General features: G+C 46.5%; 2 protein-coding genes across 2 annotated transcripts; one reads left to right on the top strand and one right to left on the bottom strand.

The window, feature by feature from the left end:
* The first annotated feature begins 1,287 nt into the window (after window positions 1-1,287).
* MAD2L1 (mitotic arrest deficient 2 like 1) lies at window positions 1,288-4,200 on the top strand. Its single transcript, XM_074823574.1, has 5 exons — window positions 1,288-1,384; window positions 1,559-1,705; window positions 1,842-1,962; window positions 2,560-2,663; window positions 3,375-4,200. Exons 1-5 carry the CDS (start codon window positions 1,309-1,311, stop codon window positions 3,545-3,547), a joined length of 621 nt encoding a protein of 206 aa, XP_074679675.1. The 5' UTR covers window positions 1,288-1,308; the 3' UTR covers window positions 3,548-4,200.
* Window positions 4,201-4,628: 428 nt separating this feature from the next.
* Window positions 4,629-8,773, bottom strand: RPL7L1 (ribosomal protein L7 like 1). Its single transcript, XM_074823573.1, has 7 exons — window positions 8,655-8,773; window positions 8,417-8,525; window positions 6,755-6,918; window positions 6,443-6,580; window positions 6,090-6,199; window positions 5,638-5,850; window positions 4,629-5,371 (listed from the first exon to the last, which is right to left on the bottom strand). The coding sequence occupies exons 1-6, from the start codon at window positions 8,699-8,701 to the stop codon at window positions 5,642-5,644; spliced, it is 777 nt and encodes a 258-aa protein (XP_074679674.1). The 5' UTR covers window positions 8,702-8,773; the 3' UTR covers window positions 4,629-5,371; window positions 5,638-5,641.
* Window positions 8,774-10,602: the final 1,829 nt, after the last annotated feature.

Genomic DNA, 10,602 nt, shown 5'->3' with positions numbered 1-10,602 from the left:
AATTGCCCTTCACTGTGACAGCCTGACAGCAGGGGTGGGTATGGCCAGAGCAGTGAGCTCGTGGGTTCCCCACCTTTCTTGATGCCTCTTAAACCCTTTCTGTGTTACCCACTATCCTATGGATTTAAGGAAAAAGCATGTTTCATCCTGTTTTCCCAGGTTCTGCCTGCCTGCCTTTTAACAGTGCTTGCAGAATAGGCTGCTTTTATTTTAGATAGCTACCATGTGATTTACATAGTGAATGCTACCAAAAATCACCCATAAATGAGGTACTTCCTTCATTTCATTTGTACCTGGAAAGTATAATTTTTAAGTTTAGAAGTGCCTTCATACAGATGAATGCATCTAAACAAAAAATTGACCTGCTGGAGGGAGTCCAGAGGAGGCCACGAAGATGATCAGGGGCTGGAGCACCTCGCTTATGAGGACAGGCGGAGAGAGTTGGGGTTGTTCAGCCTGGAGAAGAGAAGGCTCCGGGAAGACCTTATAGCGGCCTTCCAGTACTTAAAGGGGGCTACAGGAAAGATGGGGAGGGACTCTTTATCAGGGGGTGTAGGGACAGGATGAGGGGTAACGGTTTTAAACTGAAAGAGGGCAAATTTAGATTAGATGCAAGGAAGAAATTCTCCCCTGTGAGGGTGGTGAGACACTGGCACAGGTTGCCCAGAGAAGCTGTGGCTGCCCCCTCCCTGGCAGTGTTCAAGGCCAGGTTGGACGGGGCTTTGAGCAACCTGGTCTAGTGGAAGGTGCCCCCGCCCATGGCAGGGGGGTTGGGACTGGATGATCTTTAAGGTCCCTTCCAACCCAAACCACTCTATGATACTCTGAAACCGAACTCCCAACAGCATTTCCACGGCGAGGACTCGCTCCACCCCCAGCCCGTGCTTCCCTCAGCCCACCACAGGTGACGGCTCGGCACCGCGCAAGGGCACCGAGAGCCGGTGGAAAAGTTTAATGCGGAGAAGACCTTTAATTCCTAACAGGTAGCCGCCGAACCTGCACCCAACAGCCTTTTCTATCGATGACAGCGCCGGGGCCGGGCGGGACGGGGTACCGTACCGCGCCGCGCCGCGCCGCGCCCTGCCCTGCCCTCCCCTGCCCTCCCCTCCCCTCGGCCGCCGGGGCCGCCACGGCGCCGCGCCCCCGGCCCGCCTGCGCACCGACACCAACAGCCCGCGCAGTCGGGCAGGGGCGTGACCTCGCTGGCGCGCATGCGCGGCGGGGGCTGCCGGGCCGGGAAGGGGCGTGGCGGCGGGGCGGGGCCCCATTTGAACCGGGCGGCGGGGAAGCGGCGGGCGCGTAGCCTCCATGGCTAAGCAGCTCGGCCGCGACCAACAGGGCATCACCCTGCGGGGCAGTGCTGATATCGTCGCCGAGTTTTTCTGTAAGGGTGGGCCGCGGGGAGACCTTGGGGACCGGTGTGGGAGGGAGGGAGGGAGGGAGGGGGGCGGTGGGCGGCTGGTAGGCCTCCTGCGGGGCGACATGGCCGCCTCACGCGCACACATTCCACCCCCCCACCCCCCCCCCCCCCCTTTCCCTTCCCTTCCGCGCGTTGCAGCCTATGGAATCAACAGCATCCTCTACCAGCGGGGCATCTACCCCCCCGAGACCTTCACCCGTGTCCAGAAGTACGGGCTCACCCTCCTCGTCACCACCGACTCCGAGCTGAAGAACTACCTCAACAACGTAGTGGAGCAGATGAAAGGTGGGGAACTGAGGGGGCTTCCTCAGACTGCCAAGCTCCTGCCGCCGGCGGGAGGCTGCTGTGCCCTCCGGGCTGTGTCTCTGCTGGTGCTTCTTGTCTTTCTCACACTGCAAGTAACGGCTGTGGCTTCTTTCAGAGTGGATGTACAAGTGCATTGTGCAGCGCCTGGTGGTGGTCATCTCGAGTATCGAAAACAATGAGGTTCTGGAGCGGTGGCAGTTTGACATAGAGTGTGATAAAACCGCGAAGGATGAGAGGTGAGTAACGGTGTGCCTTTATGCCTGCTCTTCCCTGCACCTGGTAGCTGTGCAGGCACGAGATAAACGCCATATGCATCAGCTCTGTTTTGGTTCCTCAGAGCAGCTGAGATAGCCTTTTCTCAGTATCAGCATGGAAGATGTTCCCTCAAACCTTACCAAACCTACAGCTTCTGTTTGCCTATAAATCATTACACAATTGAAGCATATATAATCCTCAGGTGTTGATTTTTTTAAAATTATTTTTTTAAAGCATCAAATCAAAACTTGATTTTTAATCTTCAACAAAGTATATAAAATCCTGTATCGGGTATATGCCCCGAAGAACTGCTTTCCTGTTGTTATGCGAAAATGTTCTCATCCAATCCAGACTGAGAGTAAATGTAACGTTCCTTCCAAGTACTGTGAAGCTTCTCAAATAATAAAGGTAAACAACTATCACTTTTTAAGCCTAACTAGCTAGGGCTTAAAAAAGCGTCACTACTATAAAAAATCCTATAGCAAACAGACCAACAGAGTTCAATAGGACCGTATCTAAAGAAAACTCTCAGTACAGCAGAACCTTGCTTTCTTAACAGAGGCTTCCTATTTTTCCAGTGCACCACGAGAAAAATCTCAGAAAGCTATTCAGGATGAAATTCGATCTGTTATCAGACAAATAACTGCCACAGTAACTTTTCTGCCACTGTTGGAAACTGCCTGTGAGTATTCCAGACTTCACTACTTTTTTTTTTTTAAATCTTAACTTTTTCACTTTAGAAAATATTTTCTGCTGATTTTTCTGAGGCTTTTTAATTATTAAATGTCATATACCATCACTTTGTTAGATTGAGATCATGTCTCTTGTACAGTACAACTGTGTACAGTATGGAAAACAGTATGTTGGATCAGATACTTTTAAAGAATTATTCTATAGTGTTTCTTGCACAACAGCCAGCAAAAATAACTGCAAATGTAAATACTGTGCACCACCTCTCATTAAAGAAGGCTAGTGGTACTTTCTCCCCAAAATACTTACAAGCTTTGTCAAAAGGACAGAACTCAGCATGGCTTAACTAACTAAACTACTATGTGTATTCTGAGGAATGTAAGTTTTCATAAATAATGAGTTGTGACTCTAGCTGTGGACAGGCTTGTATAAATAACCACTGTGTCCATATGAAGTGTTACATAGAGCTCTGCTCCACAGCACTTGTAACACTTTTAAAAAAAACTCACACTTGCTTGAGAACTAAAATGGCTACACATAAATATAACTAGGAGTTTTCATGTTTTAACTACTATTTCTTTTCATAGAACTAGTATCAGTGTAACTTCTGAGAACCTTGGTGCACTTCTAGAAGATGCACTTTACCTTCAAACGTGCCACCTTATGTCTGCAGTACTGTTAATTTGTTCCCACTTGCTTACAGGTGCCTTTGACTTGCTGATATACACAGATAAAGATTTGGCAGTGCCAGAGAAGTGGGAAGAGTCAGGACCACAATTCATAGCCAATTCAGAAGAGGTTCGTCTTCGTTCCTTCACTACTACAATCCACAAAGTGAATAGTATGGTGGCTTACAAAAAGGATTCCTTCCCCTAAGACATGGAGGGTTTTGTATATATTGTCACCTTGTATAGTTTGTTTGTAGTGCAGCTAAGTCATGAACACATCATTACTGTTGCTCTTGCTCAAGTATGACACAGACAAAAGGCAACGGGTCTGTCTACAATAATGTGATGTAACACTAGACTAATATGGCATTGTTTTTAAAGAGGTCTAAATAAGGTATTCATGATAGTTCACCTCTATGAGCTAAACTAATGGTGTGTTCAATTACTGCATTCTCTAGAAAAACTGCCTAACTCTAGGATTAATTGCTAGAACTGTGTTCAGATACTGCAATTTAGTAGTTTATAATAAACTGCATTCTTTTAGCAGGCTTAAATTCTCTCTGGAACTAAAAATAATCTGTCTTGACATGCCCGTTCATGTTAAAAGCTTGGGCTGTTTTATTACCAGAAACAATTCTAAAAATGAATCAGTAGAACAGTTACTTGTACCTCTTTATAATGAAAGCTGTTTATCAGGAAAATCTTAAATATATGAAGCCTTGTACAGTAATGACTGCTGGACTCTAGTTCTGGGGGATGGTGTTGTTCTAAGTTGGTGTATGTCTCCTAGTGTCTGTCAAGCATTTTCTATGTTTGTATTCTTGTTTTACAGAATAAAGCTTCACATTGTATAGTGTTCTCTAATTCAGTCTGGAGTAATTCATATTTTAGATGGTTTTATGAATGATACATCTTAGTTTATAGCTGTCATAGAACTAATACCCTAAAGCCATCACTACTTTTAACTGTTCCCTCTGAGTCTCAAAACAGGGGCTGTGGTGAAATGCATTCATGGATTCATAGTTTGCCCCCACTTATATCTTCAAGGAACAGTATAAAGTCACACTGACCTAATGATTAAACACAGTGCCTTCCCTATTGGTTAAACAGCATAGGACTCTACCTGCATTCTTCATGTCTGGTTGTTCTGAAAAAATTAGGGATTTAAAACTAAGCATTAACATAACTTTCAGCCTCTGCCGTGTTTTTGTTCATTTTCTTCACCAAGTTCACTTCAGCCAGAATAACTTTTCCCACTCTAGTTCCAGAGTTATAGACAAGTCTTCCTGTTTTAACAATGTAATTTCAAAAGTTTATTTTAAAAACACTGATTACATGTATTCCACCACTGTATTACAAAGTTTCTGGGCTTTCCTACCAAGGAATAGTTCTCTCCAGCAGTCCTAACCTAGCAGAATTGAAAAGGCAGCCTTTTGCAAAACAGTAGCATAAAATCGTGGTTTTTAAAAATAAATACAATCTAGGTACTTTAAAAAAGAATGTTACATTACTCACTACTAGGGCTTGCACTGCAGTAACAGAGGATTACTGAGTGTTTTCTTCTGCTTGTCAGCAATATTCTTAAAGCAGGTGACTACACTACCCCTTTACACCTAGGAGGAGGTGCACTTCAAGCAGTGCACCTTCCAGCACCTCCCCCAGGGAGGACTGCATCAAAGCAGCAAGTGCAAGTCAACTGTAACAAATTTAGATCAGGAACTGACCACCACTGCTTTACAGCAAAGATGAGGGCAGGAGGTGACAGAGCCAGCAGTAATGAGCATAAAAGACTTGTTTTACAGAGATGCAAAGTTAGATTGCTTGTGGAAGTTCAAGTCACTTCTTTCTTGTACCAAATACAATTTTATCTTCTTTAAGAAGGACCAGCACAAAGTCCATCACCATCATCTGTATATTTTTTCTTTTTTTCATAGAGGCACCATCAAGGGATATAGTATATCCCTGCATAGTGTCCATGAAAACTACATGTGAGCAGGAATGAGTTATAAATCCTGAAGTTTTCACAATGACCCTGCAGAACAGGAAAGAAAGAAAAAAAACACAGTCACATTAATGCAATCTCCCCAAAGTCAGGCCTTTAGAGAGGTGTCCAAGAGGATCTGCTGATAAGATACCCAATGGGACCCACACTCTCCATTAAGTTTCCCCTACCCTGACGGTCACTTCCGTAGAGTCAAGAATCAAGACCAAAGGAGACCCCTCCCCTCTGATGGCAGTACAGTTATTCTTACCAGATAAAGGATAAGATTAAGAAGTCCCATAACAGGTATTCCTCACCTGACTAGTTCAGCTGACGTATAAGCTGGTTGATTGCTTCTCCTCTGCAGCCAGGCTTACCCATTTCCTTGAGGAAACCCACTTTGTTACGTGAAGCATGGCGAGCCACAGACAGGTGGAATGGCCACAGAAAGTTTGTGACTCTTCTGAAATACTTCCCAGCTGAGTAAATTTCATGAATAAGGTCTTCTAAGCAAATAATACCACAGTCCCCTACAGGACAAAAAACCAAAAAAATAAAGAACCCCCAACAAAACAACAAAAATCCCCCACAAGCAACATATGTGAGCTGCCCAACTGTATCTTTCCTCACACTACTCCAGAATTGCCAGTCCTCCATACACAAGTCTTGCAAGATTTTTCTCCCCCCCCACCCCTCTTAGGTCAGATTGCAAACTCTCGACATCTGCCTCTTTCCTTGATTCAGTTTGTTTTCTCATCCTCTTCCTCACCTAAATGTTCCTCTATCAGCATATTGTCTGTCAGAGGCATCCTCTTTCTCTTAATCTTGGCTTGGCCCCGCTTCAGGATGAGCTCTCGTACAGACTTCAGGTTAGGGTGTCTGCGAAAACAAAAATCAGATTATGTAACGGAAAGACACGATACAGCGAAGAGTCCCATCCTACTTCTCTGCACAGAGGTGGGAAAGCAACCGAGTTACAATAACAAGTTTTAGATATAAAATTGACAAAATTTCAACTGTTACTGGAAAAGCCAGCTATGGATTTGTGATACCAGATGGGAAAATCAAAAAGCTATTATATTTACATACAAACTGCTATCAAGTCACAGGACTGGCACTTACCCCCATGCCACGTAAGGTTCCACAATCCGCAGCATCTTCAGCGATAAAGGAGTCAGTTTAACAAACGTCCCAGTGAAATTTTTTGTCAGCCGCAGCAACTCAATCACTCTTTTTACCCTCCTACTCACTCCCTTAATACTGAGTCAGAAAAAAAATACTATTAGTAACCATGTTTCTCTAATACAGCAACAAAAGGCCTCAGATTACCTGCAAGGAGACATGCTTGGGTTGATCACCCTTCCTTTGCTTAGAAATTATGACAGCTACAAATGGGAGCAATACTAAAGGTAAGGCGGAACAAAAGTTTCTTACTCTACAATCCGCACAACAAAGGCTAGTTTGTGCTCCTGAGGTACAGCTGTCTGTCCAGGTCTCTGCTCCATGCGTCTCAGCCGGGTGTCATCTCGGTGTTTGCGCCATGAATCTTGGACAAAAGCCTCAAGGCGTTTAAACTGGATTTGTTTCCCCTTCTGGTTCTAAAGACACAATGATAAGAAATTATCACCCTTACCAACAGTCTTAGAGGTTTGCATCTCAAAGGCCAAATGAAATTCAAAACTTCATGAACTATGCTCTTTCAGTTTTGGAGGTAGTAAGAAAATAAATTTGATAATTTAGGTCCAAGAAACACAGAACTGAGGAGCAATATATGAATTTATAAGCAGCTAGCTATAATTCATGAACAGTGAACAAAGAGTTTTTCCCCAGAAAAAAAAATAGGAAAAACAGAGCAAGACCCAGGATACTTCTAGGCATAGGAGAAATCAAACAGAAGCATTTGCAACCACAGACAGATCTTCACAACTACATACACAGCTCAGCCAATCACTGGAAAAGACAGAAACATACATATCTGAGTAAAACACATGCTACAGCAATACCCTAGTGCGACTCAACAGCCAACAGAAAATAACCTGGTTTAAAGCATTGAAATTGGTTAGAATTTTCAAAGCAGGTATACCGAATCAGAGTCTCGTCACTAGGGTCATTTTTCTAATGGGAATCTTAAGAGGTGGCTATTTAACATTACCGCTTATGCTTGTGCTTCCCCCTTGGAAATACAGCAAGCCATTTAAAAACATAAATGCAGTATCTAAGAAAAATGGCAGGAGTTTCACACATAATCCAACCGACTCCACAGAAACAGATTATCTGGGAAAGCTTTAAGCCACTCCCAAAACAGGTACTTGCTATGTTAGGTGAGATCCAGCAGAGCAGGCCTCACATTCTGGAACAGAATGTGCACACAATGTGTCTCTGCATTAGCAACGTGTACCCCTACACGCAAAAAAAAGGCTTCACAATGACTTGTCTATCCTCTATCAGATTTACCTAGCTAATGATAGCTAGCTAACTCTAAATGCACTCTCTGAAAAGCACACTGTCTCCATGAAGGTTTACAACGTAAAGCTGAACTGGTTTCAGACAACATAATCCCATGGTAGCACAAACAACTCAGCAGCATCACATTTTGCCCCGTGCGGCTTACACACAGGCACCGTAGTAATCACTGATCTAAGAGAAACAACTCTGAGTCTTCAACAGATCTGTGTCTCAGTATAACAAGCCAAAAAGTTCTGTCCTCTTTACAGGGCTCAGAAACACACGGGGAAGATGCTCAACAACTGAAAGGATGAACTCAAGCTTCCCCTCAGATACAACCCTGAGGGCCATCGCAGTACCCACACAGACACCAGCAGCTCGCTGCCTCCCTCCTCTTCCCACCGGCATCCCCCTTCACCGCGAAAACTGATCACTCACACCATCTGTACGACTGCACGCACTCACGGTTCCCTCCCCCGAAACACAAGGACGGGCAGCTCCAACAGCACCGCAGATCCACCCCGAGCTTCACTCCATTACGACCGGGCTCTCCCAGACGGCCGCCACCCGCACGCTGCCGGACAAGGCCGCCTCCTCCGCCCCGTCAGCACCCCCTGGGCCGGGGGGGATCCCCCCGCGGCCAGTCCCTACCTTCCTCTTGTTGAGGAGCGCCTGCTTGGCCTGGGTGGCCTTGATGGCCTGGTAGGCCTTCCTCTTCTTCAGCAAGTTCTCCGGCACCAGCGGGATCCGCCGCCTCGGCCTGCGGGGCGAGAGAAGCCGGTCACATCCAGCAGCACCGCACCCCGACCCCCCGCCGCCCCCTGCCCCGCGACCGCGCAGTCCCCACGGATGGCGGCAGATTCCCGCCCCGCAGCCCCACCGCACTCACTCCTCTACGGCCGCCTCCATGTCTCCGGGGGTGCCGCTGCCGCGCATGCGCCGCGGCGGGGCGGTGTCATGGCGGCCCAGCCTGCGTCGCGGCTCCTCCTCCTCTTTAACTCTCCTTCGCCAGTGAACCTGACGCGGGCGGAGGCGTTTGTGCGGGGAGGGAAAGGACGACTCGTTGTTGTTCAGGCCATGCTCTGTGTGCAGGAAGGGGTACGGACGAGAGGGTTCTGTCAAACCTTAAAAGATTAACGGGAAATCATGGGAAGCAAGCCCGCACCCCCGGCCCGGACTGCTTTGAAACCAGGCGCCTGAAGAATGCTGGAGGGGAAAAAATAATAGTAATAATAATAATAATAAAAAAAAAAGCAAAGATGGTGTCCATAAGTCCCCTCAGCTCTTCCAGCCCGGGTGGCAGCAGGGAGGCAGCCACCCAGGTGGCCAGGCTGGAGATTTTGCCTCAGGCTCAGGCCTGCTGCAGTTTTGTGGGAGAACATGGGAGGATCCACGTTTGACAACACTGCAGGGCCTGAGCACCTTCACTCTCTACTGTCACCCCACTCAAAAGATACCAAGGCTGGAGTTATCCCTGTTGCAAGCGCTGAGGAATGGAAATAACGGGCTTGCAGGTCTGTGGCACCTGGATCTAACTGCTGCCCCCAGCAGCTTGTGCAGCCATGTCCAGAAGACACTCTCAGCTGTGAGATGTCCCTCTCCCCAATCTCCTGGTGTGAGAGAGATGTCTAACCACACCAGAGGCCCCAGCGGAAAAAAAGCCTTTCAGAAAGACCTTGTCTTGCAGACCCTCACCTTAATGCCTTGGGAAGCTTCACCAGGAGAAACAGGCCATCTTCTCTCCCTCCCTGGTGGCTTCCAGGCGCAGCGTTCCTGCTCCCAAACAGCAGGTCCTGGCTGAAGGACCGAGCAGGCCCAAGCAAGGGCTCGTGGGGGGGCAGCTGGTCACAGCCACTTCTGAGGAAAGGATCTCAAACGTGGCCAGGGTCCTGTAGAGCAGGAAGAGAAATGACCTCATCTCTCGGGCAGCAGAGGCAGTGTGAGGACGCAGCACACCATGTCCAGCTGCACTGGAGAGCGGGGTGGTGATGGAGCAAGGGACTGGGGATGGGAAGCTGCCATGCAGAACTGTTAGCCTTGGAGAGGAGGGGAGGTTGGGACAAGTGGTTTGGACGGCAGTCTCACCCGTAGATGGTGCCATAGCCTCACACTAAGGGGATGTTGCATCTGCTGAGGTTGTATTCATGTTCTGCCTCCTCTTTGCCATGCAGTGTAGAAGAGCGATGTGTTCCTATACACTGCACTTGTTACTTTCATTGTGTCTCTAATCAATTTGATTTACACCAACCATAGTTTCCTCTTCAACTTAACGGTTGAGAGCTTGCTCATCACAGTGAAGCTGCAAACCTTTACAACACTGTAAATTAGGCCATTTCTATTTTGACACCTAATACTTCAATATCTGTATTTAGAAACGTGATCCCACATTCCAGTACCTGCTCAGCTGTATGCTCAGCAAAGAACACACCCCTTGGTGAGCAAACCCAGCTCCCTATCAGCTATTCTCTGATGCAACCTTTTGGATTATGAGACAGAAACCAACGAGCTTATGAAATAAATCATATGAAACTTTCACTGAAGAAACTAGAAACAAATCTATTACTACATAATTTTCAGTCTGACATTAGGGTAAGCTGATCAGTATAAAAGTAGATGAAATCTCTGGTAGCTCACGACAGAAATGTGGCCCATTTAAATCTACAAATGAATGTGCTTTGTTTAACAGAAGGGAAATGCAAACAGGATCTCAGGTATTTCATTATTAATGGTAAGGAAACAATAAGTAAATAAAGCGCTGTTGCTATGAAATGTCACACAGCATAGCAGCATACTTAAGCTAACTTGTTAAACTTTAACTGATAGTTATATTAATGAAT

This window comes from Strix aluco, chromosome 4 (assembly GCF_031877795.1).
Source record: "Strix aluco isolate bStrAlu1 chromosome 4, bStrAlu1.hap1, whole genome shotgun sequence".
Classification (NCBI taxonomy): Eukaryota; Metazoa; Chordata; class Aves; order Strigiformes; family Strigidae; genus Strix; species Strix aluco.
Note: the sequence above shows the minus strand (reverse complement) of the source record. Positions and strands in the feature narration are given on the sequence as shown.

What these genes read in the sequence shown, in the direction of transcription:
- MAD2L1 (XM_074823574.1), top strand. Translation starts at nt 1,309, where the DNA reads ATGGCTAAGCAGCTCGGCCGCGACCAACAGGGCATCACCCTGCGGGGC. An exon ending in CGTAGTGGAGCAGATGAAAG is followed by an intron (nt 1,706 to 1,841) that starts GTGGGGAACTGA and finishes GGCTTCTTTCAG; the next exon opens with AGTGGATGTACAAGTGCATT. An exon ending in AAAACCGCGAAGGATGAGAG is followed by an intron (nt 1,963 to 2,559) that starts GTGAGTAACGGT and finishes CTATTTTTCCAG; the next exon opens with TGCACCACGAGAAAAATCTC.
- RPL7L1 (XM_074823573.1), bottom strand. Translation starts at nt 8,701, where the DNA reads ATGCGCGGCAGCGGCACCCCCGGAGACATGGAGGCGGCCGTAGAGGA. An exon ending in TTTGTTGTGCGGATTGTAGA is followed by an intron (nt 6,581 to 6,754) that starts GTAAGAAACTTT and finishes TTTCTGACTCAG; the next exon opens with TATTAAGGGAGTGAGTAGGA. An exon ending in GAACCTTACGTGGCATGGGG is followed by an intron (nt 6,200 to 6,442) that starts GTAAGTGCCAGT and finishes TTGTTTTCGCAG; the next exon opens with ACACCCTAACCTGAAGTCTG.